The sequence below is a fragment of the Corylus avellana genome, chromosome 10 (genome assembly GCF_965113065.1).
Source record: "Corylus avellana chromosome 10, dhCorAvel1.hap1.2, whole genome shotgun sequence".
Lineage (NCBI taxonomy): Eukaryota > Viridiplantae > Streptophyta > Magnoliopsida > Fagales > Betulaceae > Corylus > Corylus avellana.
The window spans coordinates 17,478,464-17,506,014 of NC_142499.1; the positions used below are offsets into that span (position 1 = coordinate 17,478,464).

Here is a 27,551-nt window from a genome sequence, read left to right on the forward strand (position 1 = left end):
GAATCTAAAATTGGATTTAAAGCATGTAAAACACGTAAGAAATAGTTTGGGATATGTCATTATTGGGATGAGAGCAACGCTTAACAAATGTATTCGTTTCAAATGGTTCATCAGTGCAATTTGGGTGGCCCCAATAAAGAAGATGGTGTAGTACATGCAAAGTTGCATGCTTAAAAGAGGTTGAAAGTGTTTTTTTTTTAACTTTTAATTGGGACAATATTTTTTTCAAACTATTAAATTGTTTATGTCCCCAAGGCCAACGACGAGACAAAAAGCCTTTATAAATTCGAAAAAAGAAAACTATTTTTTTTTTATAAGAAACGATTTTTTATTAATTTGTTTTAAATTTTTAAATTTGGCCACCCCTTGGTGTTTATTTTATTTTTAATTTTATTTCTTAGTATTTTTTATTTTATTTGGGATATCGGCGAGTCTTCAATCCTGGTCCCAGCTTCACCAACATTGGCATAAAAAAAAGTAAATGGAATGGTGTAACTAACGAGCCTGTGTAACTCATTCATTACGGTTGACGGGACAAGTCGAACTGTTGGAAGCAAATGGAAAAGAAATACCGATGGAGATCACTATAGGAGAACATTGACAATTTTTAATAGTTTTTAGAGGTATTATCTCAATTGAAAGGTTATTGAGAGATAGTTTTGAGGGTTATGTGAACTTAAAAAGAAAAAATAATAATAATAATAATAATAAACTAAAAGAAGGAAGGAAAGTCCTAAATCCTAATGGAAACTTGGGTTCTACAATTGTGATCCTTTCTGGAGCTGGATGGTTAGTCAGAAATCCTAAAGAAATGGGAAGTAAAAGCTGAAAGCATTTAAGAATCCTCATTTGTGCATTTAAATTAGTGCACAACAGAATCTGGTGATACTTTTTACAAAGTGGGAAACACAATTTATGATTTTAGGGCATGGACCATGCTGGCGTGGGCTCCATCGTGTTTATTGTTTCGATTCTGCAAAATGAATTTAATTGACAAAGGACCAGCAAAGCATAGCAACATCCTGTTTTATTATGTCCCCATTCATTTTTGTCACATTCAATTTAATACATATATTTATTTCTTCATTCTTTGAGTTGTTGGCATTGCGGGTCCAATGCAGGAAAACTTTTAAAAATGAGAAAAGCTACATTTTAAAAAAAAAAAAAAAAAAAAAATTTAGAGTTAGTTCTTAAATGATGTATTACTATCTCATAAGTTCAAAAAAAAAATTGATAATGTTTTGTAGTTTAGAAGAAACATTGTCACGATTAAAAGTTTGTGGGACATCGTCAATTTTGTGATAATTTAAGGGCAATATGTAAACTTTTTCCAATTTTTTTAATGCGTTGAATATTGCGATTTTGTAAAATTAAATTACAAAACTGTATCATTTTCGGGTGCAGTTTTTAAAAATTGTGATTTATAGGGACAAAGCTAGAGCTTGAGATGGGTAGGGGCTAAGGGTCAAAAAATTTAGTGGACAAGGGCCAATAGGCAAAAAAAAAATACATTATAAATTTTTTTTTTTCCTTGGGTTAGGGGGCCATAGCCTACACCGGCCATCCAGCTCCATTCCGATATATATATATTCAAAGGTTATAAACTCTGCAATTTTAAAAATCATATCCATTTTACATTTTAAAATCGTAAATCAAAACATTAATGACACGTGAATCATTTTTTGCTATTCTCGAATCTTCAATAAATTCTATACTTATTCAACAAAAATTCTCTGAAAACGAACCGTTTTTGCAGCCGAGATGAACCGAGCAGAAGGGAAGCTAGTACATTGGATGCCCGGCTTCAGATTACCCACCCGCACCACCAAACCACGTGACTGGGAGAGTGAGTGAGCGCGTGGAAGTATCCCCTGTAGAGACCACATAGTACGAATGTCTGCTCACTCCCTCCACTGACAAAAACGAAAACAAAACAAAAGGCAGATAGATAGAGAAAGAGGCTCGGGAACTGAGTTCGGAAGCGAGCTAAAGAAGCTACCTCCACCCCCTACGAGACCAGAGAAACGCGCAAAAGCTGGTGAGCCTTCTTTTCCGAAACTAGGGTTTTCTGGGGTTTTGTCGCACCACGAAAACCATCCAAACACCAACAACAACCACCTGTGCAAGTGCAACAACCTGTGAACTCGGACCAGTAAGAGTGAACGTTGTTGGAGTATCTCATAATTTCTTTTTCTTTGTCCAACAATGTCCCTTTCTTTTCTTTTCCTTTTTCTTTTTCTTGATTTTCTTAGTGTTTGTGTTTGATTGTGGTAATTAAGGCCGAGGATTTTTTTTTGTCTTAAGTTATTTGTTTCAGGCAAAAAGAATTGCTTTTAGTTTTAGTTATTCTTTTTTTTTTTTTTTTTGCTTCTTCTTTGAAATGAAAATGTGGGTTTGTGGTTGAGCTGGAGGCTTTCAAAAATGGAAGCCTCTGCGTTTACACGGCTTTTGAAGAAGAAGAAGAAGAAGAAAAGCTAAAGTTTGATTCTTTTTGTTTTACTTACTTTTGGAAGTAGTTTGGTATTTCAAAAGAGAGATTTTTCATTTGTCTGCTAAGCTCAAAGCTCTGTTTCTGCTTTCTCTGTTTTAGTTTGTTCATGTGATTGTTTGTTTCAGATCAGTGAGCTAGACCCACCTTGTAGTTAGATCTAAGAACTAGTTTGACACCCCATAAGGTCTCATTTGGCTGGTCTTTTTTTAATTTTTGTCTGCTTTCTTCAACTTTCTACATTTTGTTTTTTTTTTTAGTAAATGGTATTTTAGTTTTTGTGAATTTCTCCGGATTGATCTGATTTAAACTTGCAGTGATTATTTCACTTGTTAGTTTTCTTTCAACAAATTTTTTCGTGGGTGGTTGTTGGAATCAACAAACATTGACTAACTCCATTATTTTTTCTAGTTCTTGGTCATAATTTTCAACAAAATATTAATAAAGAAATGTTGCCTATTTGTGCTCTATTGAGTTGAACATACATACGCACACACACAAAATCAGTATGTTTCTGATTTATGTCACGAGCACTAATGTGAATTGTAATTCAAAGTTAAAACAGCGTGATCCTACATGGGTTATTATTGTAATTTATTTCCTTCTGGCCCACCGTTGCTTCAACTATGTTTTGGTCCTAGTATAAGACTAAAAGTACTGGAGTGAAAAGAAAGGCAAAGAAAAAGAAGATTAGAAAAGTTGAAAGATTGTCTGCATAATGATATGTAATGAAATCGTTGTATTGCAACCTTTTTCATTTAATTTTTATTTTTGTCTTGTGGCTTTAGTTGGTGGTAGTGGGGGTAGTTTCTGTGGAGTTTCTTTGAAGCATTGTGTTGTTTGTTTGTTAGCTTTGTGCTGAATACTGGTATGAGGTGTCTGTCTTTTATAAGCCTTTTACTTGTTTTTTTTTTAACATGTATATTAGATTCCCTTTTGTGTTTCTTTCTCAGCCAAAGATTTCTCTCAACTTCTGCAGAGGTGTGGGTCAGGGGGCTTTGAAGGAAAGATCATTTACTTTTTTCCCTGTTGCCACTTTTACTCGAGGATAAAAGAATATGCAGACGCCAAAAGCAAGGTAAGATGTTTATTGGAAGGCCTTTTCAGCATTGTGATTAATCTTAGCATTTGGATGATGATTTTTGTGCCATCTACTTCATGAATTTTGTGCCTTTTTATTTTCTTTTATAATATGTTCTATAATTTAACAAGTAGAATCCTCATCTTTTTGGATTTAGGAATAGAGTTGATGTTCTATTAGATTAAGCCCACCAAGCCTAAACTGATAATACACAGTAAATTTAATAACAATTCTCCCCATGTGTGAACTTAGACTAAATTTAACACAGCCATTATTCTCAAACTCCCCCTTCCCCTCACATGGGAGTCTAGACTTCCGCTTAATGAGTGTGATCCAGCATGTGAAATTTTTAATTTTAAATGGAATGTAGAAGACGATGAAGTTCCCACTTTGCCAGTCTATTTTGATGCTTTGATAAATTATTACTTGTCCCAAAAGTCTAAATTGATCGGAAAATGTGAATTTAATCGCGTGGATGTTATTCATACAGTCTTTTCTTGTCATTATTTTTCTAATTCACTCAGATTTTGGGCTTCTTTTTACTGGAAAAAAGTAATAGAAATGGTGATAAGATAAATGATCCAGATTTGAAAAAGACTTCAGTAAATCTATGGCTTTCTCTAACCATACAAACTGCCCATCTACCTATTGAGCACTTTCTTGCATGTTTATTGACTTCAATATTTACATTTGTGCAAATTGGATTATTTTCCTTTATAATTTAAGTTCAACCATTTAAGGTGGATTTCGGCATTATTCAATTTGGGTGCAGTGATTGAATTTTGGTTTTGATAGTTATAAAGAATGCATTGTGTAACATGGTAAAAATTATCAAACAGACTCTTTGGTTAAATTCAACTAGGCACAATATGATCCAAATGCTTGTCGAAGATTTAGGTTACATTGTCTTAACACGTTTAAGACATTGGCACCTACCAATGCATCAATTGCCCTTGTACTAAAACTGCTGAAACTAAGTGATGCTGGATATATACTTTTTGACTCTGAGCTGCCAATGTCTCTTTTTACTTTCTTTTTTTTTTTTTTTTTTTTTGCATCAATTGCTGTAAATGGATTTTTTGTTGATTTTTATGCCTGTGTTCTCATTTTGATTGTCACTCCACCGAGTTTGAAAGCAGAGCTGGCTCTTTGGAAGTGCCGCAGAGGAAATCTCCTGCAACACCTCGGACTGCTCGCCAACTCAAGACTCCAGTTGCAGATTCTGATTCAGTTTCCTCATCTCCACATCCAGCCAGTAGGACGCCAAAAGGAAGTCCTAAAGTTATGGAACGCAGGTCACCACGAAGCCCAATGTCTGAGGTATTTCATAATAACTTTTGACTAAAATCAGCTGATTTTGATGGAGTTTTACTTAAGGAAGCTCATAGCGCTGTTGGCAATCACATGGACACTGCTTATTATATGCATAATGCATCAATTGTGTTATTTAGTCATCATCCTTTCGTTCATTCCACAAATTTTGAATTTCTTCTTTACATCCTAGTGTTGAATGTGTTTAGTTATTCTTTTTATCTTTCTTCATATCCTCTCCCTTTATTTTGTGAGCTCCAGAAGAAGCGCCCAAGCAGAGTGTCTGAATTGGAGTCGCAGCTTGCTCAACTCCAAGAGGATCTGAAAAAGGCAAAGGACCAACTGAACTCATCTGAGTCATGGAAGAGGAGAGCCCACCAGGAGGCTGAAGAGGCCAAGAAGGATCTCTTAGCCATGTCAGCAAATCTTGAGGAATCCCAGCAGCAGCTGCTGGAGATTTCTGCTTCTGAAGAAGCTCGGCTTCAAGAGCTCCGCAAAATCTCCCAGGATCGTGATCGAGCATGGCAATCTGAACTTGAGGCTGTCCAGAGGCAGCACACAATGGATTCTGCCGCCTTGGCTTCTGCTATGAATGAAATTCAGAAGCTCAAAGTTCAGCTGGAGATGGTGGCTGAATCAAAAGCTACCCAAGCTAAGAACGTAGAGTCCGCACATGCTGAGATTGGGGGCTTGAGAATGGAACTTTCCAGAACTCTATCTCTTGTTGAAAAGTTGAAAACTGAGCTCCATGATTGCAAAGAATCTGAAGCTCAGGCTCTAGAAGTTATTAGTAAAACTCAAAGGGAATTGGAAGAAGCCAATGCAACTGCAGAAATGCTCCGGTCAGATGGCATCAATGCCATGGGGGCTTACAACTCCTTGTCATTGGAGTTGGAGCAATCAAAAGTTCAAGTGAAATCAATGGAAGAACTTGTGAGCAAACTCCAGGCGGATCTGGTTGATAGCAGCAGCAACAAGTTGGTGGATCCTACAGACAATTGTAAAACTGTTCAGGAAAATGGAGAAAATGAGGATGCTAACCAGCTGAAAGCAGAGCTTAACTTTCTGAAACTTGAGGTGGGTCAATTGAAAGCTGCTTTAGATGCAGCTGAGATCAGGTACCAGGAGGAATATATTCAGAGCACATTGCAGATTAGAAGTGCTTATGAACAAATTGAACGTACAAAATCAGAATCATGCAAAAGAGAGGCTGAATTGGAGGCAGAAGTAGAGAAATGTAAGGCTCATATCGAAGTGTTGAGGGCTCATTTGACGGATAAGGAAACTGAATTGCAGAGTATTTCAGATGAAAATCAGGAGCTGAATTTAAAGATTGGTACAAATCTATCAAGTGAAAAAGAAGCCAAACTCACAATGGAGCTACAGAAGTCGGAGGCAGATTTAGGAGAGTTGAAGGCGAGTTTGTTGGATAAGGAGACAGAGTTGCAGAATATCGCCGAGGAAAATGAAGTGCTCAAAATGGAAATTCAGAAGAGGGACATGGAGAGGAATCAGGTTAATGATGAGGCTGTTGCTTCAACAGAAGCAGCAAGGGCTGCAGAGCGAGAGGCTCTGATGAAACTTGGCTATCTAACCGAGGAAGCAGAAAAAAGTAGCAGAAGAGCAGCTCGGGTTACTGAGCAGCTGGATGCAGCCCAGGCTGCAAATTCAGAAATGGAGGCTGAGTTGAGGAGGTTAAAGGTACAGTCAGACCAGTGGAGAAAGGCTGCTGAGGCAGCTGCTGCTATACTTTCTTCGACAGGGAACAACGGGAAATTTATGGACAGAACAGGTTCTCATGACAGCAACTACAATCCTTTGGGTTCACCTTATTCAGAAGACATGGATGACGACTCACCCAAGAAGAAAAATGTGAACATGTTGAAGAAGATTGGGGTGCTATGGAAGAAAGGCCAGAAATAGATGGGGATTATGTGGCTGGTAGCATATGCGTCTGAATATTGTTTTACTGCTATTGGTATTATTCCATTTTCCGTGATTTTCTCTCCATTTCATCCTGACAGGTATTTTGGTGGGCGGGAGCAGCTGAATTTCAGTGAATGTGGTAAAAACAAAATAGTAAGCTCTTTTGCAGACTGTATAGAGTAATGTGAAAAAAACTGGTGAACTTTTGTAGTTCCATCTGTTTTAATTTGGTGTATGTGGTGGCTCTGGATCGAGGCAATATGTATTGTATGTTCTTTTCTTTTGGACATCTTTCTGTTTAGGCTTTGAAGCAGTTGAGTATTGGGTATTTGAGCCCTGAGGTGAACTCCTTTGGAGTATTACTTTGTTATTGAATTGCTTTATCTTGTATAAGAAGAAATTCGCCATCCCGTCAGCAATGGCTTCATTATTGTTACTACTCTTGCATATCTGTTTAGTGTGGATTGCTTGGCTGAATAAGCTGTTGGTTCGAGGATGTTCCTAAATAAATTGACCAAAAACAAAAAAATGGAGAAGAAAAACTTAATGGAATTCATTCAAATAATACAGCAAATAGCAAACCCTGTGCAAGGTCACTCACAGTATGTGACTGCTGTGCTCATGCATTTTTTTTTTTTTTTTTTTTGTGATAAATGATTGATTTAATTATTTAATTAATATTATAATATTCTCTTTTTCGTGTTGGTTTAAATTTTCTATTAATAAGTGAAGTACATCATAAAGAATATTTCATTGAAATAAGAAGTTTATGAAGGCAATGTTCGAATCAAGACTTTTGCTCTAATATCATGTTAAATCATTTATCTCAGAAGCTTAAGCTTATAAAAAATGATTTATTCAATCAATTAATTAATATTATAACACCTATTTTATTTTATGAGTTCAATGCTCATGGTGACATGTTAGATCCATACTTTTACTGTATGAATAATAATACATATTAGTCATGAATTTAAAATTTGTCTCCGTAATTTACCTTTCATTTTAATAAAATATTTTATGCATTGGGCGTAAAGGACATTATTAAAATAATAATTAAATAATTAAATTTACCTTCGGAATAAATTGTGATTTAACAAGAAGTGTATCTTATCTTTACCATAATGCCAACTCGGACTTCATTAGTCACAAATAACCTTTCCTTTGTACATGTTCTAAACACTCCCACACTAAAAAGAGGGAGAAAAAAAAAAAATGCAATGGGAACCAGTATAGCCTTTGTTTTTATAAATTTTCTAATATTATAATTATTTTACAATTAGATTATTTTAAATATTTTAAAAGGATGAAACTAAATTTTCTTCTAATATACAGTCACATGTGTTTATGTGTGTGATAAATATTTGCATAGAAACAAAATTGAATTGTCTAAATTTTTTTACAAGGTCATAAGATATAATATAAATAGTCCATTTCGTGATAAAAATATGATTTGTTACCAGTATAAAGTCGGTGAACTTAATTTCTATAAGTTCATAAATAACAATTTAGTTTATCTAGTTAAGCTGAATAACATAATCTTAACAATAATTTAAATAACTAATAATCTTCAAACATGAACATATAATCTAATTCAATAATAAACTTGAGCTTGACTTATATTCGATTGAAAATTATACAAATTAAAACTAAATTTTTAATTTTTAGGTGGACTCAACTCGAATCGATTATAATTTTGCTAATGGACGGACCAAAGGGGTGACGGATATCGTCTAAGCAAAGCGATTAAAAGTGCTGTCATTAATATTGTTTTGAATAAATCATACATATAAAATCGAGATTTCTTTTTTCTTTTTTCTCTGGCCAAAGTTTTCGAATTCAAATAATTGGAAAATTTTCTTCTACCGCTGGTCCTCTTTTTGGGTCCCCAACCAGTAAAACATAGCTAAAGGGATTCTCTTGGGTTCGTATGGGCCCAAGACGAAGCCCCAAACCGGGTTCAGTCCGGTCTCTCTTGGACCAGTCCAGCTAAGCCCAAATCATACCCTCTATATATCATATGTCGAGCACAAGCTTGGCTGGCTTGTGCTTGACTCGAATATTAAATGAAACATTTCGTGAACACAAATTCTGACTCGAATGTTAAACGAAGCAAGTTCGGTTCGACTCGGCTAAGCTCGTGAGCAAGCTCGCATCGCTTATTAGGCTCGGCTCGTATATTTTTTATTAAGCAACAAATAACAATATATAATCAACATTACTCATTTACTCAATAATAACAAATATATTATATACTTTTGTTTTTTTTGTTATTTATGCATATGTGTGTATATATTAATATAAAAACATATATATATATATATATATATATATATATATATTATCATTAATCATTTTATCATATGATATAATCATATAGTACAACCGTACAAGTTATTGTGTCATTTAATGCAAATATTATAATTAGATAGTTTATACTTTGGAAATTGGAATCGTATACGGTATATCACATAATCATTAATCATTATATAATCATATGGTATATCTGCATAAGTTATTGTGTTATTTAATCAATACATTATAATTATATACTTTATTCTTATAAAACATATATAATGTATCGCATGATCTTAGATCTAAGATAATATTAATATTAATTGTGAGATAATATGATCATAAAATTTAAGTATAAGTATATGACTATTAGATTATATGAATTTATTACTTAGAGTTTGAGTATTACTATTAGATTAAATGATTAATAATTAAGTAACTAATGTATTTCTTATAATTTATACATTATAATTACAATTTACGGTAAGTAAAAACTTAACAATTTGAATTTAAAACATATATCATGAATCGTGATAATGAGAACATATAATATAAGTATATAAGTTATAACAATTAACATTGACCCATTGCCCATATAAATTAGATAATGATACAATCATATAACTATATAAGTATATAAATGTTTACATATAAGATACAATATATATTAATATTGACATTATATACTTGACCCGTGTTAAGCATTAACATTTTAACATATTAACTAAATAATACAGTTAATACTATATGTAAAATGAAAATAGTGATTAGTGTGTGTGAGTGTGCGACATAAAGTGTTTTACGTTGTAATTTAAAAAATGTTTAATCTAAAATAAGGAGAAACAAAAATATGCGATTGAAAAAAATACAATTTTTTAAATCGTAATTATTGAAATTGAAATAACAAATTGACCCTAAATAATACTACACAACACAATTTTTATTCCTAATTTCTAAATTTTGAATTTTGAATTTTTTATTGAATTTAATTGTAGCTGAATTTGAATTTAATATAATAGCCATCCAAAATGGTTTGTATATGGTGTATAAGTGTAATCGTAGCCGTCCAAAATGTAGTGATGATCTAATAGCCGTTGGATGATATTAATGGATGACAGCTATCAAGCACTTACTAAAAAGTATGTATACGGTGTAACAGAGACACCGTAAGCTTGCCTTGTTTGATCTAATCTGACGAGTAATATTAAATGTTGAAAACGTATATATAATCAATGGATCATATTGAACAAGCACACCAGATCTAAGTAGAGACAGCCACATGGGATAAGTCTTTGGTAAAACGAATCAAACCGTTAATATTTAAAATTTAATTATTTTTCCAAATCCAACGGTTGTAAATTAGAGAACCCAAATTTAACCTAAATCTATCAATCAGATCTCTCCATTCTCTCGACTCTCCTCTCACAGTCTCTCCTATCTCTGTAGCCGCTCCTACCACTCCCCCAGTGCCCCCAACAACAACCACCACCACCACCGCAGCAACCACACACCTCGACGCCTGGATGAAGCTGAACGGCTCGTGCCCAGTTTCCAGGAACTTGCCGCTGCCAACCCCGCTGTCCACGCCGCTCTCGGAGGTCGTTTCACTCTCGCAGTACGCCGCGGATCGGAGGCGGAGGAGGTGATAAGATTTGTGGGTTTTTCTTTTCTTTTTGGGTTATTTTTTTCTCTGTTTCTTCTTGGGTGGTGGGTGGTTTGGGGTTTTGCCGTTTGTTTGTTTGGTTGCCTAGAAAAATGTGTAAATATTTTTGGATGTGTTTGTTTGGCTGATCCTTTCTCCCCATAATTATCTGCTGTTGGTTTTGATATCCAATCTGTTTAGAACTTATATAACCTTATTTAATTTTAATTTGTAATAAAATATTACAAATTTTGGCTTTGTATAAAGATGCTCATTTACAAATCTTGTGCGGCATTGCTTGCTAAAGACGGCTAATTATTTGATATAAACAGGGTTCAGACCCTATCGAGCCGAGCTCGAGCAGCGAAGTCAGGCTCGACTCGAGCTCGAGCCTGACTCAAAAATAAACGAGCTGAGCCTGGATAGCCCAAGCTCGGTTCGATTACACCAATAATATAAATCATCCACTTCATTTTTAGGGTTAGGGTTTTACGTTGCGGCACAGCTTCAACCTCCTCTTCATCTCCAGGCTCTCAGACCCTTGTCTTCTTCGAAGAACTTCTCTCAGTCATCATGGGGTATGAGCCGCCACTCTTTGACTCTCGCTCACCTTCGTTATACTTTTACTATTGCGAATGTCACTATTTACAATCTCATTCGCTTAAGATTTATTTACTTAGAATGTAGTTTCTCGTGATCTGAAATTGGATGTAATTTCAGTATCGAAATCTAGGGATTCGTAATGCTCTGTTTGTGTTCTAAATATGCAATGCCATGCTTACATCTTATGTGTTTTTTTGGCTGTTCTCCTACTGTCTGTCGGCTGATGAAGAAGTTCAGGAATATTGATGGGAATAAAAGTGGTATATGATCTTGGTTGGTGTGATTTTCGAGAAAAATTAGAAATTCGCAGCAACCAAGTTGAATGATTTTGTTAGGCTTGTAGGGCTGAGACTTGAGCTCAAATGAAATCTACATGTTCTGTCTAAAGGAAAAGAAAAGCACTTGGTTTTTGTTTCCGCAGTAGGAAGCATCTCTTAGGGTTAATGGGTCCTATTAGTTGCAGGCACCTGATGAGATCTTAAAACTAATATGGTTTTCGTGTTGTTTGAATATTAGTTCTGCCTCAAACTGTAGGTTGTGTTTTGTGTCTGATAGATGGATGTTAATTATTTGTGATAAAGCTTTTCAGAAGCCATTGCTTGGTTTACTTCTTTTTATGAGCTTTGTTTCATCTTCCAGTCAATGAATTATATGGTGGCTTAATTCAAATTGTACCAAGCAATTACTGAAAGTGTTATGAGGTTTTTTTCTCTGTAAAAATCGGTGTTCTTGTAATCTGTGAATGGTTGACAATTGTTTAGTTAGATAGGTGGCCTTTCTTTTGACCTAGTAAACAGGTTGGTTTATTTCTTTCTTTGACATGTTCTCCTTATTTCTGCTGGAAACTATGAGAAGCAAATTAGAACCTGGAATTTGGTTCCAGGATATGGTTTTAGTTTTTCCAAAGTTTATTTTTGGCTCACTGGCAATCAATTTGAGCAGAAATTATTTTTTGGATTTGATATATTAACCTTGCTTTATTAAGATGAATGTGTGCATGATCTGATGTAAATTCGTCATACAGTAAGACACATGGTATGGGAGCTGGTTGCAAGCTGAAGTCCCACCGTAGGAGGCAAAGGTGGGCTGACAAGTCTTACAAAAAGTCCCATCTTGGAAATGAATGGAAGAAGCCATTTGCTGGGTCTTCCCATGCAAAGGGCACCGGCCACCCCCTTTGGCTCCTCGGAGATGGGGATGGCTGCTCTATCCCTTGTTGAAAAGTTGAAAACTGAATACTGGTATGGGGTGTCTGTCTTTTATAAGCCTTTTACTTGTTTTTTTTTTTACATGTATATTAGATTCCCTTTTGTGTTTCTTTGTCAGCCAAAGATTTCTCTCAACTTCTGCAAAGGTGTGGGTCAGGGGGCTTTGAAGGAAAGATCATTTACTTTTTTCCCTGTTGCGAATATGCAGACGCCAAAAGCATGGTAAGATGTTTATTGGAAGGCCTTTCCAGCATTGTGATTAATCTTAGCATTTGGATGATGATTTTTGTGCCGTCTACTTCATGAATTTTGTGGCTTTTTATTTTCTTTTATAATATGTTCTATAATTTAACAAGAAGAATCCTCATCTTTTTGAATTTAGGAATAGATTTGATGTTCTAGTAGATTAAGCCCACCAAGCCTAAAATGATAATACACGGTAAATTTAATAACAATTCTCCCCATGTGTGAACTTAGACTAAATTTAACACAGCCATTATTCTCAAACTCCCCTTCCCCTCACATGGGAGTCTAGACTTCCCCTTAATGAGTGTGATCCAACATGAAAAATCTTTAATTTTAAATGGAATGTAATTGAGGATGAAGTTCCAACTTTGGCAATCTGTTTTGATGCTTTGATAAATTATTACTTGTCTCAAACGTCTAAATTAATCGGAAAAGGTGAATTTAATGACTTAGATAGTATTCTTACAGTCTTTTCTTGTCATTAGTTTTCTAATTCTCCCAGATTTGAAAAAGACTTAAGTAAATCTATGGCTTCCTCTAACCATACAAGCTGCCTATCTACCTATTGAGCATTTTCTTGCATGTTTATTGGCTTGAATATTTACATTTGTGCAAATTGGATTCTTTTCCTTTATAATTTAAGTTCAACCATTTAAGGTGGATTTCGGCATTATTCAATTTGGGTGCAGTGATTGAATTTTGGTTTTGATATTTATAAAGAATGCATAGTGTAACATGGTAAAATTATCCAACAGACTTTTTGGTTAAATTCAACTAGGCACAATATGATCCAAATGGCTTGTAGAAGATTTAGGTGACAGTGTCTTAACACGTTTAAGACATTGGCACCTACCAATACATCAATTGCCCTTGTACTACAACTGCTGAAACTAAGTGATGCTGGATATGTACTTTTTGATTATGAGCTGCCAGTGTCTTTTTTTTTTTTTTTTTTGCACGAATTGCTGGAAAATGGATTTTTGGTTGATTTTTATGCCTGTGTTCTCCTTTTGATTGTCACTTCACCGAGTTTGAAATCAGAGCTGGCTCTTTGGACTAGCTGTAGAGGAAATCTCCTGCAACACCTCAGACTGCTCACCAACTCAAGACGGCAGTTGGAGATTCTGATTCAGTTTCCTCGTCTCCACATCCAGCCAGTAGGACGCCAAAAGGAAGTCCTAAAGTTATGGAATGCAGGTCAGCACGAAGCCCAATGTCTGAGGTATTTCATAATAACTTTTGAGTAAAATCAGCTGAATTTGATGGAGTTTTACGTTAGGAAGCTCATAGTGCTGTTGGCAATCACATGGACACTGCTTATTATTTGTATAATGCATCAATTGTGTTCTTTAGTCATCATCCTTTCGTTCATTCCACAAATTTTGAATTTCTTCTTTACATCCTAGTGTTGAATGTGATCAATTAGAGCATAAATTATTTTTTGGATTTGATATATTAACCTTGTTTTATTAAGATGAATGCGTGCATGATCTGATGTAAATTTGTCATACATTAAGACACGTGGTATGGGAGCTGGTCGCAAGCTGAAGTCCCACCATAGGAGGCAAAGGTGGGCTAACAAGTCTTACAAGAAGTCCCATCTTGGAAATGAATGGAAGAAGCCATTTGCTGGGTCTTCCCATGCAAAGGGCATTGTCCTTGAGAAGATGTAAGATTACTTGGTTCATGTTTGTCTTTCAATCTTGCTTAATTTATTGAGCATTTGATGAACGGTTTCCAAAAATATGTGCAGAGGCATTGAGGCCAAGCAGTTTAACTATGCTATCAGGAAATGTGCTAGAGTTCAACTAATCAAAAATGGGAAGAAGATTGCTGCATTTGTCCCTAATGATGGTTGCTTGAACTACATAGAAGAAAATGTAAGTAATTTTGGTTTGAAAGTCTATTGTGGTCTATGCTGGTGGTTACTTATTATTGTTGACCACCCCCCCCCCCCCCCTTACACGTAAATTTGAATGCAGGACGAGGTCTTGATCGCTGGATTTGGACGAAGGGTCATGCCGTCGGTGATATTCCTGGTGTCTCCCTCCTGGCTCTCTTCAAGGAGAAAAACGAGAAGCCTAGGTTGTAAGTTTGTGGGGAGAGTTTATTTTTTATGCATTAGGTGGCTTTGTTAAAGCATTAAGATTTTACTTCCTTTTATCTTCCAAATTTTGTGAGCTCTCTCTATTAATTTCAAGTTAGAGCATTCCCAGCAGACTCCCTATAAGGGGTTTTGTTCCCTAAATGAGCTTTAAACATGAGGATTGCTGCAATGGAACCAAAAGTCTTGGGTTCCACTGTAGCAATCCTTGTGATTATTAAAATAGAAAAAAATGATTCTCTCCTCTCACATCTCTCTCGCACCACCAAACAAGAAGCAAACCAGAGATTTCAGACCAAATTGCACCACCAGATGGATCAAACTAGAGATTTCAGACCGAATCATAGATTTGTTTCTACTTTCAACTGATCAAACCGAACAGACCTAGAAATCTCAGAAAGTTGTGCTTAAAAAATAGCGAAAATTGGATCGATCAAACCTAGGGTCAAGGCGTGAAGGAAAGCACAAAGAGCGATAGAAGGAAGGCTTCAAAGAGAGAGACGGACCAGAAGGGATTTCGCCTGTTTGTCTTCGTGAGCGAGAGAGAGAAAGGAGACAGACAGGGAGATCAAGAGAGTGAGGCAGATAGTGAGATTGAGAAAGGGAGATGAGATGAGAGACGAGATGAGATTGATGGTGGAGTGCTAGGAATGCTCTGGAAGGCTTCAAAGAGAAGATGAGACGATGTGAGAGACGAAGAAGAGAAAATACAGGAAGGAAAAAAAAGTAAAAATGAAAATAATATTTTAATGATAGAAAATAATATTTTAATGATATAGGGAATGATAAAGGGAAGCTATTGGGGAGTATATATAGATAGGGAAGCAAAAAGTAGTTTTATTTCCTAAACTTAGGGGAAATGAGAGAAAAGAGAATGGAAGCTGTTGGGAATGCTCTTATTACATGGAGTTTTGGACCATCGTTTTTTGCCATCCCCAAGATCAAAGGTTCAATTTAGAAAGCCACCTAATACATTACAGCCCCACACGGTCTAGAACCATGACAAGAAGCAAATTTGTTCAAGGAGGTGCCAACCACATCATGGACATCTCGGAGGAATATGATAACCAAGTCATCAAGATTCGGGAAAAAGGATAAGGCAGCCATGTCATTGACATTCCGTAGGCATGTGCTAGCCACATTATCAACATTCGGGATAATGAAAAAGTAAAAGGAAAAGCTGTTGAAGATAGTAATGTTGAGGAGAAGGAATGCTTGGCTGATCAAGGGTAAAGCTGTTGAAGCTAGTAATGTTGAGGAGAAGGAATGCTTGGTTTTTCAAGCTAAAATGGAAGAGACGTTATACAAAAGAAACTCCTTGTTCACTGCCAATGACAATGATTCCTATATTTTAGGCTTCCTCATAGGTTCAAGGATCCGAAAGGCTTACCTTACCGGCGCATGATGATTTCTATTGGACCGTATTGTCGGGACAACGTTGAACTCAAGAAAATGGAGGGCCTCAAGTGGGAGTGCCTCGCACATTTACTAAAAATTATTGGTAAGGAACTAAGGTAGGACATTAAATGCAAAATTCATTGGAAAAGGAAGAGACAAACAATTTCTCTAACTTTTTATGAATTTTTAGAAATGATGGTCTTAGATGGATGTTTTATCATTCAAGTAATTAGGTATTTTTATTCGGTGACAAGGAAAAATGGAGAACTCTTAGAAACTCACTCTCTTAGCAGTAGGATAGACCGTCAAATGTTTCAAGTAATGTGTGTGGTCTTGCTGTTATTAGAGAACTAGATCCTCGATGTTCTTGAAAAATTATTTCAAATTTCTATAATGTCTTGGGGTGGTTTAGATCATTAATTGTCGTTCCTGAGTGTGAAATTTTTTTCACCCATATTGGGAACTTCATATGAGGAAGACATGTCTTGTTTTTGTTGGGTCAAATATTTGCATCTGTTGGACTTGATGCGCTCTATTTTTGTCTCAATTGATCATGAAGAACAACTTCAAATTATTCAATATTTTTCGGATGGGTTTTGCAGTATACCGATGGACACTATCCTGTGCATTTCAAAGATACGATGTACATGGATAAAGTCTAAACTGCGTAAGAAGGATAATTTGCTAGAAGTTGAATTTTTGAAGGTGCAGAGATTGAAATGCTGACCATCATTCTTAATGACTTGATGTGTTTGTTTTTCACAAACTGCGTGGCATTGGAGCAATGCCACCGTCACAATTCAAAACACTTTTCAGTTCAGACCTTTATGTTGGACTGCCTTGTGAACGATGCTGCGGATGTCGACTTTCTATGTGAGAATGAAGTGATAAAAAATTTCATTAATAACGACTATCTTAGTTTCATCAACAATTTGGGGAAGAGTTTGAACCTTAGTAACAAGGGCATTAAGATCTACAAGGTATGCAACCGTGTCAACAACTATTCTAACAATCGTCTACGTCAGTTGTGGACAAGCTTCAAGAAGGAATACTTTAGTAAGCCATGGCTGTGAATCTTAGTATTGTGATTTGCTTTTTTTTTTTACGGAATACTTTCGTGCTTACTGTTTTACGGACTTGTTACATTATACATCCATCATCCTAAACACCTCACAGTATCAATTAGTTATAAATATTGATGCATTCATGAATTATGATTTGCAGATTTAGCTTAATCAACATTTGTATGTCTTTATGTTGATTTATTCTTACACCTTGTACTTGTTTTCAACATAATTTTCATCCTTTTGAGGTAAGAATGAACACATTGAGGACAATGTTTGATTTAGGTTAGGGGAACATAGTTGTGTTATGCTTAGATTTTTTAGTCAAAAAAATAATAATTTTGCTTCTTTAGCATGAATTTTATGTTTTAAGTTCATTATGCTACTTCTGCTAAAGAATTTCATTGCCTTCATACTCAATTTATTGCACATGCACGTAGCCACATAAACATGACTCTTTGTTAAGGATAGACGTGACTGAGAATATCTTGAGGATAACAAATGTGGAGATTCCTAACCCTTGTGAGTTTTGAGCCAATCATTCTTTGTAGAGGGTAAATTTTCATGAGATCATATTTCATTTGGAAGCGTTGAAATAAACTTGTTGTGTTAGTCTCATTACTCTTCTATTTGGCCGAATGCAAATATCATTTATTTTATGCCACACTTGAATCATTTGAAGTCATGAATATTGAAGAACTATGCAAATTCTTGAGAGATGAGATTAGACCATTTTTCTTTATTTTGAGCCTCAATTTTCTTTGTATGATACACCGTCTCTAGTCACCCCCATTGAGCCGTATAATTAGCTTGTCTTTCTTAAACCAGTTCTCAAGTGTTTCAAGAATGAATTTTATTAAATTATCTCAGTGTGGTGGATTAGTAATGCAAAAGAAGATGAAGAAAAAAATTTTGAAAAAAAAAGGGATCAAAAGAAAAGATTGAAAGAGAAAAAAAAAAAGTGTTGATGTTCAAAGGTAGAAGGTATACTATGGAAAAGAAATAAGTGCTTTATTGAAGGAGAATTGGAGAGAGAAATTGTTGAAAATACAAAAGAAGCTGGAGTTCTAATTATCTTGAAACACTTCTTACTTCTACCCTCACCTTTTTGTTATCTATTTCCATTTTCTTTAACCCTATGTTACATCCCAATAAAAGTCCTTATTTGATCTTGAGGAGTGTATGGTTCAGACATGTTCATGACAAATCAATGAGTATGGTGTAAATTATTTTGGGCATCCTTTCATGAGACTACTTGTTTTATCTTGATTAAGCGTTTTTCATATGATTTATATGTGAGATATTTGACTTTGCTTACATCATTCCACTCACATATTCTTGAGTGTGACACCTATTTCTGAGTGATTTTAATTGTTGAGCGTTAACATTGGTAAGGCTTGAATCAAAACATACCTTTCGATAGAAATTCTATGTCATGGTTATCTGGACACTGAGAGAGTGTTTGTGTTGGCTAAAATTTTCACTCACATTGAGCTTTGAGAGCATATAAAATTTTTTTGGTAGTTGTTAGTATTTTGACCTTTAACAAATTCTTGTTGCTTTGGTTTAAAAAAAAAAAAATTAAGCTAAATCAGCAAATCATAATTCATGAGAGCGCATCAATATTTACAACTAAATAATATTGGGAGGTGTTTAGGATGATGGATGTATAGTGTAATAAGTCCGCAAAAAAAGTAAGTACAAAAATGTTCCGCAAAAAAGTAAGCAAATCATAATACCGAGATCCACAACCTTGGCTTACCGAAGTATTCATTCTTGAAGCTCGTCCACAACCGACGTAAACGATTGTTAGAATAATTGTTGACACGGTTGCACACCTTGTAGATCTTAATGCCCTCGTTACCAAGGTTCAAACTCTTCCCCAAATCGTTAATGAAACCAACAAAGTCGTTATCAATGTAATTTTTTATCACTCCATTCTCACATAGGAAGTCGACATCCGTAGCATCATTCACAAGGTAGTCCAACATGAAGGCTTGAACTGAAAAGTGTTTTGAACTGTGATTGTGGCATTGCTCCAATGCCACGCAGTTTGTGAAAAACAAACACATCAGGTCATTGAGAATGATGGTCGGCATTTCAATCTCCCTACCCTTCAAAAATTCAGCTTCTTGCAAATTATCTTTCTCAAACTGTTTATACTTTATTCTTGCACAACGTAGCTTCGAAATGCATAGGATAGTCTCTATCGGTATGCTCCAAAACTCATCGGGAAGATCTTGAAGAATGTTTTTCACAATCAATTGGGACAAAAATAGATCACACCACGTCCAACAGATGCATATATTTGACCCGACGAAAACGAGATATGTCTTCCTCGTATGGAGTTCCCAATATGGGTGAAAACAACTCACACTCAAGAAGGATAATGAATGATCTAAACCACTCCAAGACATTATAGAAATTTGAAATAATTTTTCAAGAACAAAATAGGATATCTGGTTCTCAGCAACAACAAGTTTAAGAGGGTGGGGTTCCAAGAGTTCTCCATTTTCCCTTATCACCGAATAAAAATACCTAATTACGTGAATGATAAAGCATCCATCTAAGATCATCATTTCTAAAAATTCATAGGAGGTTAGAGGAATCGTTTCTGAATGACAATATCTCGCTTCCTTTTCCAATGAATTTATGCATTTAATGCACTGTCTTAGTTCCTTACCACTAATTTTCAGTAAATGTGTGAGACACTCCCACTTGAGGCCTTCCATTTTCTTGAGTTAAACGTTGTCTTGACAATAGGGTTCAATAGAAATCATCATGCGCGGGTAAGGTAAGCCTTTTGGATCCTTAAACCTATGAGGAAGCCTAAAAATACAGGAATCATTGTCATTGGCAGTGAACAAGGAGTTTCTTTTGTATAACGTTTCTTCCATTTTAGCTTGATAAGCCAAGCATTCATTCTCTTCAACATTACTAGCTTCAACCACATTTCCTTTATCCCGAATGTTGATGATATGGCTAGCATATGCCTCTGGAATGTCAATGACGTGGCTGCCTTCTCCTTTTTTCCGAATCTTGATGACTTGGCTAGCATATTCCTCCGGAATGTCCATGACGTGGTTGGCACCTCATTGAACAAATTTGCTTCTTGTCATGGTTCTAGACCATGTGAGGCTGTAATGTATTAAGAGAATTATTTTTTTCAATTTGAACTCCAATGCTTAGAAATTTGCTATGTACCTTCCTAAAGTTTCAAAAAATTTCAATTCGAACCCTCCGTTAGTTATTGCCGTCTGAAAAGACTGAAATTTTAACACGTGAGATTTTAAATATCAATCTTCCCAAATTGCCCCCAAAAAAAAAGGTAAAACCCTAACTACCCCAAAGGTTTGGTGGTGGTTTCGGCCACCCCTTTGTCTCCTCGGAGATGGGGGTGGCTGCTCTTTCCCATGTTGAAAAGTTGAAAACGGAATACTGTTATGAGGTGTCTGTCTTTTATGAGCCTTTTACTTTTTTTTTTTTTTTTACATGTATATTAGATTCCCTTTTGTGTTTATTTGTCAGCCAAAGATTTCTCTCAACTTCTGCAAAGGTGTGGGTCATGGGGACTTTGAAGGAAAGATCATTTACTTTTTTACCTGTTGCGAATATGCAGATGCCAAAAGCATGGTAAGATGTTTATTGGAAGGCCTTTCCAGCATTGTGATTAATCTTAGCATTTGGATGATGATTTTTGTGCCATCGACTTCATGAATTTTGTGGCTTTTTATTTTCTTTTATAATATGTTCTATAATTTAACAACAAGAATCCTCATCTTTTTGGATTTAGGAATAGAGTTGATGTTCTATTAGATTAAGTCCACCAAACCTAAACTGATAATACACAGTAAATTTAATAACAATTCTCCCCATGTGTGAACTTAGACTAAATTTAACACAGCCATTATTCTCAAACTCCTCTTCCCCTCAAATGGGAGTCTAGACTTCCCCTTAATGAGTGTGATCCAACATGAGAAATTTTTAATTTTAAATGGAATGTAGAAGAGGATGAAGTTCCAACTTTGGCAATCTGTTTTGATGCTTTGGTAAATTATTACTTGTCCCAAATGGCTAAATTGATCGGAAAAGGTGAATTTAATGACTTAGATATTATTCTTACAGTCTTTTCTTGTCATTGTTTTTCTAATTCACCCAGATTTGCAAAAGACTTCAGTAAATCTATGGCTTCCTCTAACCATACAAGCTGCCTATCTACCTATTGAGCATTTTCTTGCATGTTTATTGGCTTGAATATTTACATTTGTGCAAATTGGATTCTTTTCCTTTATAATTTAAGTTCAACCATTTAAGGTGGATTTCTACATTATTCAATTTGGGTGCAGTGATTGAATTTTGGTTTTGATATTTATAAAGAATGCATTGTGTAACATGGTAAAAATTATCAAACAGACTCTTTGGTTAAATTCAACTAGGCACAATATGATCCAAATGGCTTGTAGAAGATTTAGGTGACAGTGTCTTAACACGTTGAAGACATTGGCACCTACCAATACATCAATTGCCCTTGTACTACAACTGCTGAAACTAAGTGATGCTGGATATGTACTTTTTGATTCTGAGCTGCCAATGTCTTTTTTTTTTTTTTTTTTTGCTTGCACGAATTGCTGTAAAATGGATTGTTTGTTGATTTTTATGCCTGTGTTCTCATTTTGATTGTCACTCCACCGAGTTTGAAATCAGAGCTGGCTCTTTGGACTAGCCGCAGAGGAAATCTCCTGCAACACCTCGGACTGCTCGCCAACTGAAGACGCCAATTGCAGATTCTGATTCAGTTTCCTCATCTCCACATCCAGCCAGTAGGACGCCAAAAGGAAGTCCTAAAGTTATGGAATGCAGGTCAGCACGAAGCCCAATGTCTGAGGTATTTCATAATAACTTTTGAGTAAAATCAGCTGAATTTGATGGAGTTTTACGTAAGGAAGCTCATAGTGCTGTTGGCAACCACATGGACACTGATAATTATTTGCGTAATGCATCAATTGTGTCCTTTAGTCATCATCCTTTCGTTCATTCCACAAATTTTTAATTTCTTCTTTACATCCTAGTTTTGAATGCGTTTAGTTGTTCTTTTTTTCTTTCTTGATATCCTCTCCCTTTTTTTTGTTAGCTCCAGAAGAAGCTCCCAAGCAGAGTGTCTGAATTGGAGTCGCAGCTTGCTCAAGTCCAAGCGGATCTGAAAAAGGCAAAGGACCAACTGAACTCATCTGAGTCATGGAATGATGGAAGAGGAGAGCCCACCAGGAGGCTGAAGAGGTCAAGAAGGATCTCTTAGCCATGTCAGCAAATCTCGAGGAATCCCAGCAGCAGCTGCTGGAGATTTCTGCTTCTGAAGAAGCTCGGCTTCAAGAGCTCGGCAAGATCTCCCAGGATCGTGATCGAGCATGGCAATCTGAACTTGAAGCTGCCCAGAGGCAGCACTCAATGGATTCTGCCGCCTTGGCTTCTGCTATGAATGAAATTCATAAGGTCAAAGTTCAGCTGGAGATGGTGGCGGAATCAAAAGCTACCCAAGCTAAGAACGCAGAGCTGGCACATGCTGAGATTGGGGGCTTGAGAATGGAACTTTCAGGAACTCAATCCCTTGTTTGCTCATACTTCCTATTAATATGTGAAGTAGAATACAAAATATTTAATTGAAATAAAAAGTGAATGACGAAGAAAATGTATAAATTCAAGATTTTTTTTAATGGGTAATGATACATATTTTTTATTTTTTATTTTTTTCTATTCAAATGAGGGAAAGGGTAACGGGAAATACATATTATTAATCATACAAGAAAAATATGGATCCAACATATGACCATGAGCATTGAACTCATAAAGTAAAAAGGGTGTTATAATATTAGTTAAATGATTGAAAGCTAAATTTTTGAAATAAATGATTATTTAACATAATATTAGAACAAAAGTCTTAGTTTGAACATTGTTTTTGTCATTTATTTTTTATTTCAATTAAATATTTTATGTATTAGGCGTGAATGACATTGTTAGAATATTGATAAAATAATAAAATTTACTATTGAGATAGATGATGATTTAGCAATAAGTGTATCTTGTCTTTACCATATGATTTGTTACCCATATAAGGTCGGTGAACTTAATTTTTATAAGTTCATAAATAACAATTTAGTTTATCTAGTCAAGTTGAATAACATAATCTTAACAATAATTAAATAACTAATGATTATTATGAATCTTCAGAAGGAATAGAAAATTTTAGGGATGATATTTACCGTGTATATATATATATATATATATATATATATATATTTTAAAAAAATTAGTTAATCAAATAGCTCCGGAACAAGTTCAAGCTTGTTCCATAATTTATGAGTAAATGAGTCAAACATGATAAACTCGAATTTGACTTATATTCGAATGAAAATTATACAAATTAAGACTAAACTTTTAATTTTTAGGTGGACTCGACTCGAATCGATTATAATTTTAGTTATGGACCAAAGGCGTGACAGATATCTTTTAAGCAAAGCGATTAAAAGTGCGGTCATTAATATTGTTTTGAATAAATCATACATATAAAATCGAGATTTATTTTTTCTTTTTTCTCTGGCCAAAGTTTTCGAATTAAAATAATTGGAAAATTTTCTTCTACCTCTAGTCCTCTTTTTGGGCCCCCAACCAGTAAAACATAGTTAAAGGGATTCTCTTGGGTTCGTATGGGCCCAAGACGAAGCCCCAAACCCGGTTCAAAGCGGTCTCTCTTGGACCAGTCCAGCTAAGCCCAAATAACACCCTCTAGATATTATATGTATATATAACCATCATCCACTTCATTTTTAGGGTTAGGGTTTTACGTTGCGGCAGCTTCAACCTCCTCTTCATCTTCAGGCTCTCAGACCCTCGTCTTCTTCGAAGAACTTCTCTCAGTCATCATGGGGTATGAGCCGCCACTCTTTGACTCTCGCTCACCTTCGTTATACTTTTACTATTGCGAATGTCACTATTTACAATCCCATTCGCTTAAGATTTATTTACTTAGAATGTAGTTTCTCGTGATCTGAAATAGGATGTAATTTCAGCATCGAAATTTAGGGATTCGTATTGCTCTGTTTGTTTTCTAAATATGCAATGCCATGCTTACATCTTATGTGTTTTTTTGGCTGTTCTCCTACTGTCTGTCGGCTGATGAAGAAGTTCAGGAATATCGATGGGAATAAAAGTGGCATATGATCTTGGTTGGTGTGATTTTCGAGAAAAATTAGAAATTCACAGCAACCAAGTTGAGTGATTTTGTTAGGCTTGTAGGGCTGAGACTTGCTCAAATGAAATCTACATGTTCTGTCTAAAGCAAAAGAAAAGCACTTGGTTTTTGTTTCCGCAGTAGGAAGCATCTCTTAGGGTTAATGGGTCCTATTAGTTGCAGGCACTTGACGAACTAATATGGTTTTCGTGTTGTTTGAATAGTAGTGCTGCCTCAAACCGTAGGTTGTGTTTCGTGTCTGATAGATGGATGTTAATTATTTGTGATAAAGCTTTTCAGAAGCCATTGCTTGGTTTACTTCTTTTTATGAGCTTTGTTTCATCTTCCAGTCAATGAATTAGATGGTGGCTTAATTCAAATTGTACCAAGCAATTACTGAAAGTGTTATGAGGTTTTTTTCTCTGTAAAAATCGGTGTTCTTGTAATCTGTGAATGGTTGACAATTGTTTAGTTAGATAGGTGGCCTTTCTTTTGACCTAGTAAACGGGTTGGTTTATTTCTTTCTTTGACATGTTCCCCATATTTCTGCTGGAAACTATGAGAAGCAAATTAGAGCCTGGAATTTGGTTCCAGGATATGGTTTTAGTTTTTCCAAAGTTTATTTCTGGCACACTGGCAATCAATTAGAGCAGAAATTATTTTTTGGATTTGATATATTAACCTTGCTCTATTAAAGATGAATGCGTGCATGATCTGATGTAAATTTGTCATACAGTAAGACACGTGGTATGGGAGCTGGTCGCAAGCTGAAGTCCCACCGTAGGAGGCAAAGGTGGGCTGACAAGTCTTACAAAAAGTCCCATCTTGGAAATGAATGGAAGAAGCCATTTGCTGGGTCTTCCCATGCAAAGGGCATTGTCCTTGAGAAGATGTAAGATTACTTCTTTCATGTTTGTCTTTCAATCATGCTAATTTATTGAGCATTTGATGAACGGTTTCCTAAAATATGTGCAGAGGCATTGAGGCCAAGCAGCCTAACTCTGCTATCAGGAAATGTGCTAGAGTTCAACTAATCAAAAATGGGAAGAAGATTGCTGCATTTGTCCCCAACGATGGTTGCTTGAACTACATAGAAGAAAATGTAAGTAATTTGGTTTGAAAGTCTATCTTGGTGTATGCTGGTGGTTACTTATTATTGTAGACCCCTCCCCCTTTACATGTAATATTTGAATGCAGGACGAGGTCTTGATCGCTGGATTTGGACGGAAGGGTCATGCTGTCGGTGATATTCCCGGTGTTAGATTCAAGGTCGTGAAGGTTTCTGGTGTCTCACTCCTGGCTCTCTTCAAGGAGAAAAAGGAGAAGCCTAGGTCGTAAGTTTGTGGGGAGAGCTTATTTTTATGTATTAGGTGGCTTTGTTAAAGCATTGGGATTTTACTTCCTTTTATCTTCCGAATTTTGTGAGCTATCTTTATTAATTTCAAGTTATTACATGGAGTTTTGGACCATCGTTTTTTGCCATCCCCAAGATCAAAGGTTGGTTAATAGAAAGAGAAATCATTTAAGAAGTGACGCAAAATATGCAAATGCATATGCCAATGTGGTAATGCCCCTACACAAGGGGTGACAACCCGCTGATTTAACACTATAAGGTGCAACTTTTGAGCAAAATCTTAGCTTAAGCTTTATAGGATGCGATTCTTTGGGCATGCAATAAAAGTAAATATGATGGGCAGTGGGGGAAGCACATGCGAAGTATTGTACCTTTGCCCCATACTCCACTGCCCATCATATTACTCTTAACAATGAGAATCAATACGAATACCGAAAAACCAAATCCATGGTAAATAAATAACTAAGATAAGCATCTTGTCTCAAAACTTATGATCATTAATTAAAAAAAAAAAAAAAATTCAATTCAATAGTTCCAGGAGCATCCAAATTAAACATTCAACCTTGAGAGTGAAGAAGAAAACATGTAAAAAAAAAAAAAAAATGGAGATAAAAGATAAAGAGATCATGTATTTCATAAGCTTCTCAGCGAGACCACCAATTTCATCGAACATGAGCAAATCGTCATTGGTTTCTTCTTAATTTGATGATAAATTGACTGGTGACGAACGTAACATCTGTTATATTCTTATTTCTCATTAACATGGCAATTTATACGTACTTTGTCAAGTTGGGCAGTGAGTGATCCATCTTCTGTAAGCCCTGCTTCTCTTCCATAAGTCCTTGGTTCGACCTCTTTCTCGGTCCATCATGGCTGTGACGCCTGATTTGTAATCCCAAGAGTCGAAGACTTCATACTTGCATGGCCAGAAGAAGAAGCCATGAACATAAATTAAAATCTGTGGACTAAAATATTAGAGTTGCTGTAGAGAGAGATGTTCGTTGCCTTGAGTAAGATGTCTGCGACTGATTATGAGGACTTGGGGCTGAGGAAGCATTATAATTTATATAGGTTGTGTTTTATGGATCTGAATCTCTGATCCTGTCATTTCTTCCCCCAAAGAGAAATGCTCCAGTGATATTAACAAGGAAAGTTCGGAGTTCCTCTCACATACCCTTTGCCCAAACCCAAAGCAGAGCCAAGGATCCCCAACATCATGACTCAATTTTACATCATAATATTGTTTTTTTTTTTTTTTCTCCCATAAACTATCACTCAATCTTGTGTCATCATAGTCCATGTTCGAAAAACCTCAAGTTGACAGTCGCTAGATCAGTTTTTAGTCAAGTTAACATTGCTAGATGGATCAGAAAGACAAAAAAAGTCCCATGTATGGATCAGAAAGATTGCTAGATCAGTTTTTAGTCAAGTTAACATTGTTAGATGGATCAGAAAGACAAAAAAGGTCCCATGTATGGATCAGAAAGATTGGTAGATCAGTTTCTTAGTGCCTGTATTTTATGTCAATTACCAAAGTATTAAGTCCCATGTTGGGTCTGGATGGATGATATGATTAACAGCGACTCATAATTTCTTCACACATTCC

The 27,551-nt window shown here is 35.6% G+C and overlaps 3 protein-coding genes across 20 annotated transcripts; all 3 read left to right on the top strand.

The window, feature by feature from the left end:
- The first annotated feature begins 1,900 nt into the window (after nt 1-1,900).
- On the top strand, nt 1,901-7,247 carry RIP2 (ROP interactive partner 3). 6 transcript variants are annotated; one of them, XM_088510911.1, is made up of 5 exons: nt 1,901-2,038; nt 3,442-3,566; nt 4,709-4,889; nt 5,142-6,821; nt 6,905-7,247. In XM_088510911.1, the coding sequence occupies exons 2-4, from the start codon at nt 3,547-3,549 to the stop codon at nt 6,801-6,803; spliced, it is 1,863 nt and encodes a 620-aa protein (XP_088367037.1). In that variant the 5' UTR covers nt 1,901-2,038; nt 3,442-3,546; the 3' UTR covers nt 6,804-6,821; nt 6,905-7,247. The 6 variants fall into 6 exon arrangements, with proteins under 6 accessions (XP_088367037.1, XP_059427810.1, XP_059427808.1 ...); XM_059571827.2 differs by having other exon boundaries at nt 1,901-2,152; nt 5,142-7,247; XM_059571825.2 differs by having other exon boundaries at nt 1,901-2,152; nt 3,468-3,566; nt 5,142-7,247.
- A 3,259-nt stretch (nt 7,248-10,506) lies between these two features.
- On the top strand, nt 10,507-23,107 carry LOC132161661 (small ribosomal subunit protein uS12). Of its 12 annotated transcripts, none has more exons than XM_088510913.1 (9): nt 10,507-10,743; nt 12,371-12,587; nt 12,673-12,776; nt 13,842-14,022; nt 14,318-14,469; nt 14,554-14,680; nt 14,783-14,885; nt 22,071-22,251; nt 22,498-23,107. In XM_088510913.1, exons 4-8 carry the CDS (start codon nt 13,987-13,989, stop codon nt 22,133-22,135), a joined length of 483 nt encoding a protein of 160 aa, XP_088367039.1. In that variant the 5' UTR covers nt 10,507-10,743; nt 12,371-12,587; nt 12,673-12,776; nt 13,842-13,986; the 3' UTR covers nt 22,136-22,251; nt 22,498-23,107. The 12 variants fall into 12 exon arrangements, with proteins under 12 accessions (XP_088367039.1, XP_088367046.1, XP_088367049.1 ...); XM_088510920.1 differs by lacking the exon at nt 10,507-10,743 and adding an exon at nt 11,230-11,321 and having other exon boundaries at nt 14,783-14,888; nt 20,895-22,251; XM_088510923.1 differs by lacking the exon at nt 10,507-10,743 and adding an exon at nt 11,230-11,321 and having other exon boundaries at nt 14,783-14,888.
- LOC148583433 (small ribosomal subunit protein uS12) lies at nt 11,229-26,060 on the top strand. Of its 2 annotated transcripts, XM_088510924.1 has the most exons (5): nt 11,229-11,315; nt 24,269-24,288; nt 25,328-25,483; nt 25,567-25,693; nt 25,789-26,060. In XM_088510924.1, the coding sequence occupies exons 2-5, from the start codon at nt 24,284-24,286 to the stop codon at nt 25,927-25,929; spliced, it is 429 nt and encodes a 142-aa protein (XP_088367050.1). In that variant the 5' UTR covers nt 11,229-11,315; nt 24,269-24,283; the 3' UTR covers nt 25,930-26,060. The 2 variants fall into 2 exon arrangements, with proteins under 2 accessions (XP_088367050.1, XP_059427812.1); XM_059571829.2 differs by lacking the exon at nt 11,229-11,315 and having other exon boundaries at nt 24,186-24,288.
- The last annotated feature ends 1,491 nt before the right edge of the window (nt 26,061-27,551 follow it).

Bases quoted from the DNA above. Each gene is read 5' to 3' on its own strand.
- RIP2 (XM_059571827.2), top strand. From the start codon at position 3,547: ATGCAGACGCCAAAAGCAAG. The intron at 3,567-4,708 runs GTAAGATGTTTA...GTTTGAAAGCAG, and splicing joins ATGCAGACGCCAAAAGCAAG to AGCTGGCTCTTTGGAAGTGC. The intron at 4,890-5,141 runs GTATTTCATAAT...TGTGAGCTCCAG, and splicing joins CACGAAGCCCAATGTCTGAG to AAGAAGCGCCCAAGCAGAGT.
- LOC132161661 (XM_088510913.1), top strand. From the start codon at position 13,987: ATGGAATGCAGGTCAGCACGAAGCCCAATGTCTGAG. The intron at 14,681-14,782 runs GTAAGTAATTTT...ATTTGAATGCAG, and splicing joins TGAACTACATAGAAGAAAAT to GACGAGGTCTTGATCGCTGG. The intron at 14,886-22,070 runs GTTGTAAGTTTG...GTTTGAAATCAG, and splicing joins GAGAAAAACGAGAAGCCTAG to AGCTGGCTCTTTGGACTAGC.
- LOC148583433 (XM_088510924.1), top strand. The intron at 25,484-25,566 runs GTAAGATTACTT...AAATATGTGCAG, and splicing joins GGCATTGTCCTTGAGAAGAT to AGGCATTGAGGCCAAGCAGC. The intron at 25,694-25,788 runs GTAAGTAATTTG...ATTTGAATGCAG, and splicing joins TGAACTACATAGAAGAAAAT to GACGAGGTCTTGATCGCTGG.